This window comes from Vicia villosa, linkage group LG2 (assembly GCF_029867415.1).
Source record: "Vicia villosa cultivar HV-30 ecotype Madison, WI linkage group LG2, Vvil1.0, whole genome shotgun sequence".
Classification (NCBI taxonomy): Eukaryota; Viridiplantae; Streptophyta; class Magnoliopsida; order Fabales; family Fabaceae; genus Vicia; species Vicia villosa.
Window position 1 is genome coordinate 21043310 of NC_081181.1, and position 7349 is coordinate 21050658.

Below are 7349 nucleotides of genomic sequence, written 5' to 3' on the forward strand. Positions count from 1 at the left end.
GCTCAAAGAATTGAAAAAAACAGGGCAGGTAACCGGTTATTCCACAACAGGTAACCGAATACCATTGTATATTTATGCGCACAAAGTGAAGGAAAAGGCTGGTAACCGGTTACCACTGAACCAGAGGCAAAAAACAATAAATAACATCATTCTAAAGCACTCAACTTATGCATCTATCAAGAGATCTTGCGTAACACAAATTTGCACATCATCATGAACATCAAATAACCACAATCAAGCAACAATTTCCATATATATCATGTCATTAACATCAATCATCATGCAACAATCTTCATGCAAGCATTATCACAAACACCTAAGGCACATGATTTGTAACAACAACTAGATCTAACAATCGAATTCATGTTATCATCAACAAATCATAGATCTAACAATTTGAATCAAAATTTAATCATCATCATCATCGTCATCATCAATCAACAACAACAATTAGATCTAGCAATCGAATTCATATTATCATCAACAATTAAGCACTTAATCAAGATTTGAACACTAACCGAAAACGAAGATCAAATCAAAGTGCGAATATGGAGAGATGGAAGAAATCGAAATTTTGAATTCGAGGAGAAGAGGGAGAGGGAGACGTGCAACTCTAAGGTGGAGGAGGAAAAAGATTCGAACCAAAATTTGGAAAATCGCTCTTTGTGTTCTTCGCGTTCTTGATAAAGTTGTTGAAGAATTTGAGAGGAGAAGTGTGTTTGATCTTGAAGAAGAAGAAGAGAGAGACTTTTTTATTTGTGTTTTTGCTGAGAATGAAATTGTGAGAGAGCCCCCCTTGACAATGAGATGGAAAAGAATATAGTGAGTCAAAGAAGCGAATTTCCCAAATTGCCCTCCTAAGCGCATTTCAAGCTCAATTTATAAGGAAACGCGTTTCGACGCGAAAGTCGGAATCAAGACCACCGTCAAATTGAATATGGCAAAATTTGTGACCCGTGGCCACCAGAATCAGCTCAATCGGATAAGCGGTGAAAAAGTTAGGCATGCCTGAATGGCGAGAAATCCATTTGGTCATCTGAGACGGAAAACCCAACTGTGCAGAATTTTCGTGCAATGAACGCGATGAAACTCGATCTTCTGATAAAAATCTAAACTCGAGGCCCTAGAATAAATCTAAGCCAACAAAATTTTGGAAAGAATGTCGCCGGAATGGGCTCAATTGGATAAAAATTGAGGAATTTATGCAATTTTCAATCTTGTCAGACAGTGCCCGAAAATGCGTTTCGGCGAATAAATCTCGACGCTTTTGAATTTTTATGGGATTTCTGGTGCAGAAATGGCCTTCGAGCCGAACATACGAAATTTTGGGGAAGCTGAGACAGAACTCCTGTTAAAATTTCAGTTAAATCCGCTAAACGGCGCGAGAGTTATGAACTTTTTAGCGTCCAAAAGACAGCGGTTCAGCACAATTTCTCACTGTATATCTTCAAGTAAATTGCAAATTCGGACATTTTCCTCAAAGAATTGATTCTCATCCCAAACACATGAAATGTGGTATATCTGGAGATAGAACTTTTGGCACGTGGCTTGCCTCAAACTGATTTAGTGGACGGAAGTTATGAATTTTCCAACCTTCGAAATACAATGGAACGGTAAAACCGAAATATTATAAACAAATCATTCCCGCCACTTTACTTAATGAATTGTCTGCCAGGGCAAACACGAAAGATGTAGAGAATTTCGAAACAATCATGGTCGCGCGGGAATCGAGCCCATACGACCTTCCGATCGAGAGTTACGAATTTTGCACTTGCACCGTAAAACTAACTTTTGCACCGAACTGTCTCAAAACCGTGGAAACTCTTGATTCGAAGCACACCGGAGTGCGAGACTACTTGTAATGCCAGGGATTTGATTGGTCCCTGCTAAGTGATCTTGAGAAAATATGCGGACCGAACCGCACTTCAAGAAACCTGAAATCTTGATTACTGTATCGACTGAGGGAACAGTCATTTCTGATGTAGCTTTTGAAAGAGTGGAACCTTGATCCTGTGATCAGAGAGCCAATGACATGTATGTGTGCATATGGTCTAATGCAAAGCCTAAGCTAGTTAGAAAAAGATAGGAGGGCAATTTTTGGGGTGCAACATAACAACACATGTATTTTATATCTAAACAATTTTGCTTCTAATATTTTCTTGAGTGTGCAGATCAGAAAGATGTGTAATGATTTAGGACTTTTGTCTGAAGAATCATCTGAATTATTGTTGTCAGAAAACTACTCTCCTTCATTTTTGTAGGTACATAGAATGCTGAATGAATCAGAAAGAAGATCTCTATAACACTTCTCAACATGCTGATGCTTCAGAAGTCTCAAGCGTCTCCAGAAGAAACAGTCTCTCCCAAGATGTTGCTGCCCCAGATCAGAATTAAGTCTACATCTGGTACAAGCTGTCACGTCAAGATAAGATGTCAAAGATATGTTCGTCAAAATAGTTGTTGCTCATTATTCTGAAGACATAGTCAAATATCAGTTGATAAGGATTCATCTAAAATACAGTATAGTCGATGACTCTTGTTCAGATATCTAGACGCGTTCCTCAGATATGTTGTTGCACTATTATTTGAAGACATTGTTCTATTCTGAAAGGACTCAAACACTATATCTTGTATTGCTCGTGTTGTCCCACTATCAAATCAGTTATCTCTCCAGATATAAATTTGATATAGGAAGATCTGCATCATACTTCAAAAAGGTTGCTGCCATTATTTCTGAAAGACAAAGTTATGTTCTTATTAAGTTCTGATGTTCTTATGTTGTCCCAACAAAGTAGTTTCTGGACTACTCATCAGATACATCATCATAAGAACAAAGAAAATAAAGTGATCTCTTTTAAGCCTTTACTTTAGAATCAGAAGTACATCAAATTAAGATAAGATCAAAAAACTTTCTCATGAAGATTCAGTACAACGCTCTACTCAACAAATCCTAAATATCAAAACGTTCATACTATTCAAAAGTTGTCTTCCATGCCATCATATCAAAGTCGCAAGCTACAAGACTAAGGAAGTAACATGTTTCAACATCCAACATCTACACTTATATCCGTTGGAAAGTAACTGTTGGCTTTGAAGAAAAGACTCTTCTATCCTCTCAATGTCTCTTTCCCTTAAAAGTATAAATGAAGATCAAGACTTTAGGAGAAACGCTGTTGGTTGCCACTTCAAAAGTCGAAGCTACAAACTGCAAGTGCAAAAGCCAAGCCAAAGCCCAAGTATTCAATGCAAGCGAAAGCTAATACAAGAAGCTGAAGCTAAAAGAAAAGAGTAAAAAGAATGAAGAAAAAGAAGAGAAGATTACTACAAGATGCACATCAACATTTTATCATAAACATCTTTGTAGAATCTATAAAAATCAAGGAGTTGTTGCTCATATCTTGCTCAACACTTTTGTGTTGTTTGTACTTAAATCTTTTGTGTAATATGCTTTATAGAAGCAATCTTGTAAACACAACTAATAATCAATTTCTATTGATTATTCCTTGAGTGACTAGTCTTAGTCTATATACTCAAGAAGACGGTGACTGGTTGTCATCGTGGGAAATCTTCTTTAAGGGGCCAGTTGGGTCAGAATTCTTAAAGGATTCATTGATCGTTATATCTTTTAAGGGACCATTAGAGTCATAATTCTTAAGGGATCACTAACAGGCTGATCAATGTGCTTTGGGAAAATCTTCTTTAGGGGGTCAGTTGGGTCATAATTCTTAAAGAAGTCATTGATTGTTATATCTCTTAAGGGACCAGTTGTGTTAGAATTCTTAAGAGATCACTAACAGGGTTGATCAATGTTTTGTTGTTAGTCACTAGCAGTTGGCCAGTACAATTGTAATCATTTCTATGATTAGTGGATTAAGTTTTTTTCTAAGGCAAAATTACCTTTGCGGATGGACAGGACTAACATTTTCTAAGGGGAACCTAGATAACTGAATGTGTCATCTTTCTATTTCTAGCATGTGTTAATGTTTATCTAAATGAATATTTTTCTAAGAAGGGAAAAGTTTTGAAAACCCAATTCAAACCCCCCATTTATTGTGTTTTTCTCCACCTTCACACGACCGACCTATGCTAGAGTTTTAAGACTCTGAGAAGGTTGTGGTATGTCTAATGAATTATTCCCCTTGTAATCACGGCTACCATAGGACACTTTGACGTCTATCAGATTTTGATTGAAGAGGGAAGTTTGTGTGACATCCTCTACTAGTCTCTATTTGAAAAATTGGGCCTAGGCAGAGGAAGCCTAATACCATAGAACGACTCAGATCTATAAGTGTTCAATGGGGTTGACCACTCATCCTTGGGGATATATGGAGTTAATGGTATCCGGAGAAGAGGGAATAGAACTTTGATCCATACTCATATAGAGACTTGTATTTTGTGAACAATGATGTTTGCTTATTTAATAACAAATGATGTACGGTTGTAACATTCTTACCACCATTTTGACTTAATATATAGTATTTTAATTGAATATTTATTAAAAAAAATATCAATTTTAACTTAATACTTTATATATATATATATATATATATATATATATATATATATATATATATAAAATGTTTATTGCTATCAATTTAAGAAACTTACTGCATAATAAGTTAATGTTCTGAGGTTGGATCTGGAGATTGTTATCTATACTCACCCTTAAATTTATCTGAAAATTAACATCTGATTAACTTTTTGAAATGATGAGAGTGCCTCTCTAGTAAAGTTTTTTTTTTTTTTTTGGCTACATAAATGTATTTGAATTCCAATCTCCAAACGCTCTAATAGTATTTTTGAATTTTACAATGGTGACTGATAATCTTGTAGAGTGGGAAGAACAATGCCTTAATCTTTTGTATAAACACAACCTTAAAAATTAATAAAAACTAATTAGATCTTAACAAAGCCCACTAATGGTTGAAAGTGGCTTTATTTTAGTTAACAATTTTTCAAAATAGCTTAATAAATAAGTAAGGCAATTAATTGATCCCAGTGTCGTTTCTTTCTTAAAGTTGTTTCCTTTTGACTCATACCTCTTTTACTTTTTTGTTGCTGAGGTGGTAGTGCATGTGACAGCAACAACTTTAACTAAGAGTGTGCATTGCTTAACCAACAAGGAGCAAATTGAAAACAAAAAACAATTACTAAAATTTTATTTGATCAAAAGTTGAAGACTTTATCATGAAACAAATCACTAAATCAATTGGAACCTTTTTTTTCTATATGGCTAAAGCCTTTCCCACAATCTAACCATAATTTCACAAACTCTCATAGAGTCATAGCTATGCCAATGAACAATGGCCAAAGCCAACAATCCACCAGGTGGTATAAGCAATGCTTTATGCCCACAAGTGGTGATAGTTCAGATGATTCTGATACCGAATCTGTAGTCATAGCTCCATGTACTTCAACTCATACTAGTATATGGCAAGAACCTTCTCCACCACATTCACCACCTCATCCAGAACCTGATATCGACTGGCTTCCTCTTCCACCGCCGCCACCTCCTGATATCGACCGGCTTCCTCTTCCACCGCCGCCACCTCCGCCTTTTTTACCATTAACGCCGCTACAACGGTCTTCACAAATGCCATCACTATGGCAACCATTATCACCATCACCAAATCCAGTACCTCAACTCAACTGGAACTGGCGTACTCCACCGCCGCCGCCTCCTCCTCCTGTGTTACTAACAACACTTGCTTTACAACCACCACCACCACGGAATAATGGTTCCCCTTCTGTGATCGAGGAAGTTCGACCCGGTGTAAATCAAACCGAGTTCCTTCGAATTCCGGACAGTGTCATCAATGCAATTCAAATGGTAACAATCTCGGAGTTGCATGAAAGTGATGAACTCTCACAATGTCCTATCTGCATGGAGGACTTCAAACTGGGCGATCAAGCATGTCAATTACCCTGCAACCATAGGTACAAGTTTGAATGTATTCTTCGATGGCTTAACAACAACACGACATGTCCGGTTTGCAGACTTCAGTTAGAGGGTTTTGTTGGAGAAGGTAGTTGTTATAACATAAATGATGATGGTGATGGTGATGGTGATCATGATGATGATAGTTTAGACCTTGAACCTCAAATTCCACCACCAGAAGTAAATATTAGTTTGGAAGACCTTTTTCAGTTTTCTCCACGTTCGCATGTTACAGAGAATGGTGCAGATCACAACTCTGATGAAGGTGACTATGACAGTGCATGTGATGATTTAGGTGATGCTCATGAAGATGGAGAAAGATTTGGTAATAATTCAAGTAGTCGTAATTCACAAATTTAGCAATTTGAGTTGAAAATTGATGCCTGTAATGAACCTATGGAATTATGACATGATATATAACTGAATTGTATTTTACAATTTGGGTTGATTGTTGATTTGCATGCTGAGTATCTATAAACTATGTTAAATGGAAGGATCGGATAAAGTTTTACATATGATGTACAAGTTGAATCATTAATAATGCTTAGAGGAGTGCTAACAACACTCTCTTTTGAACACTCTCTCAAACACTCACTTTTTTATTGGTTGAAACATGTGTGGGCCCCTCATTTTAAAAATATGTCCTACATAAAGTAGTAGGACCCGTGTTTGAGAGAGTGTTCAAGAGAGAGTGTTGCTAGCATTCATCATAATGCTTATGTAAGCTTGCCCACACCAGAATTATTTTTTTTTTGTCATAATTAAAAGTTAGTGGGTTGGGTCAATTCATGGACCTAGAATATTTGGGTCATATATGGGTTGCTAGGAGATTTTAGAGAAATCTTGCTCTCACCCCGAAATTGAACCTAACACTTCCACATTTTTTTTAAATGAAAAATTATCCTTCATATTCTTTAATTTTCAAAATTTTTACATTCTGTAAAAAAAAATTTCTATGAAAAACCGGTACAAACAAATTTACGCAATTGGCTTTTTATGTCTTTTTACCATACATTTAAAAATCTGGTATGAGGTTTTATCGGATTTTTATTAAATATCAGAAAATCTCTTGAAGTTTTATCGGATTTTTTGCAAATACAGGGAAAAATTATGCAGTCTTACCATTTTTTTAAATCCGAAAATCCCTTGAAATTTTACCGGTTTTTTTCAAAAATTCGATTTTGTTTCATGTTTAACCGATTTTTTTAGAAAAGTCTGGAATCGAAATGGTGTTTAAAGTTCCTACTACCGAATTTTTTGAAAAATCTGGAAAACTTTGCTTTGTACCAGATTTTTGGAAAGGTCGGTATACCGGATTTTTTGCATAGACCTAAAAAATCTGGTAGTTCAGTATGCTTCAATTGTGCGGTCCTGATTTTGATGGTTCCCATGTTGGTTTTACTCAGTTTTT

General features: G+C 36.0%; 1 protein-coding gene across 1 annotated transcript; it reads left to right on the top strand.

Moving 5' to 3' along the window:
* Positions 1–5155: 5155 nt before the first annotated feature.
* Positions 5156–6459, top strand: LOC131645991 (uncharacterized). Its single transcript, XM_058916172.1, has one exon. It carries the CDS (start codon positions 5291–5293, stop codon positions 6296–6298), a length of 1008 nt encoding a protein of 335 aa, XP_058772155.1. The 5' UTR covers positions 5156–5290; the 3' UTR covers positions 6299–6459.
* Positions 6460–7349: the final 890 nt, after the last annotated feature.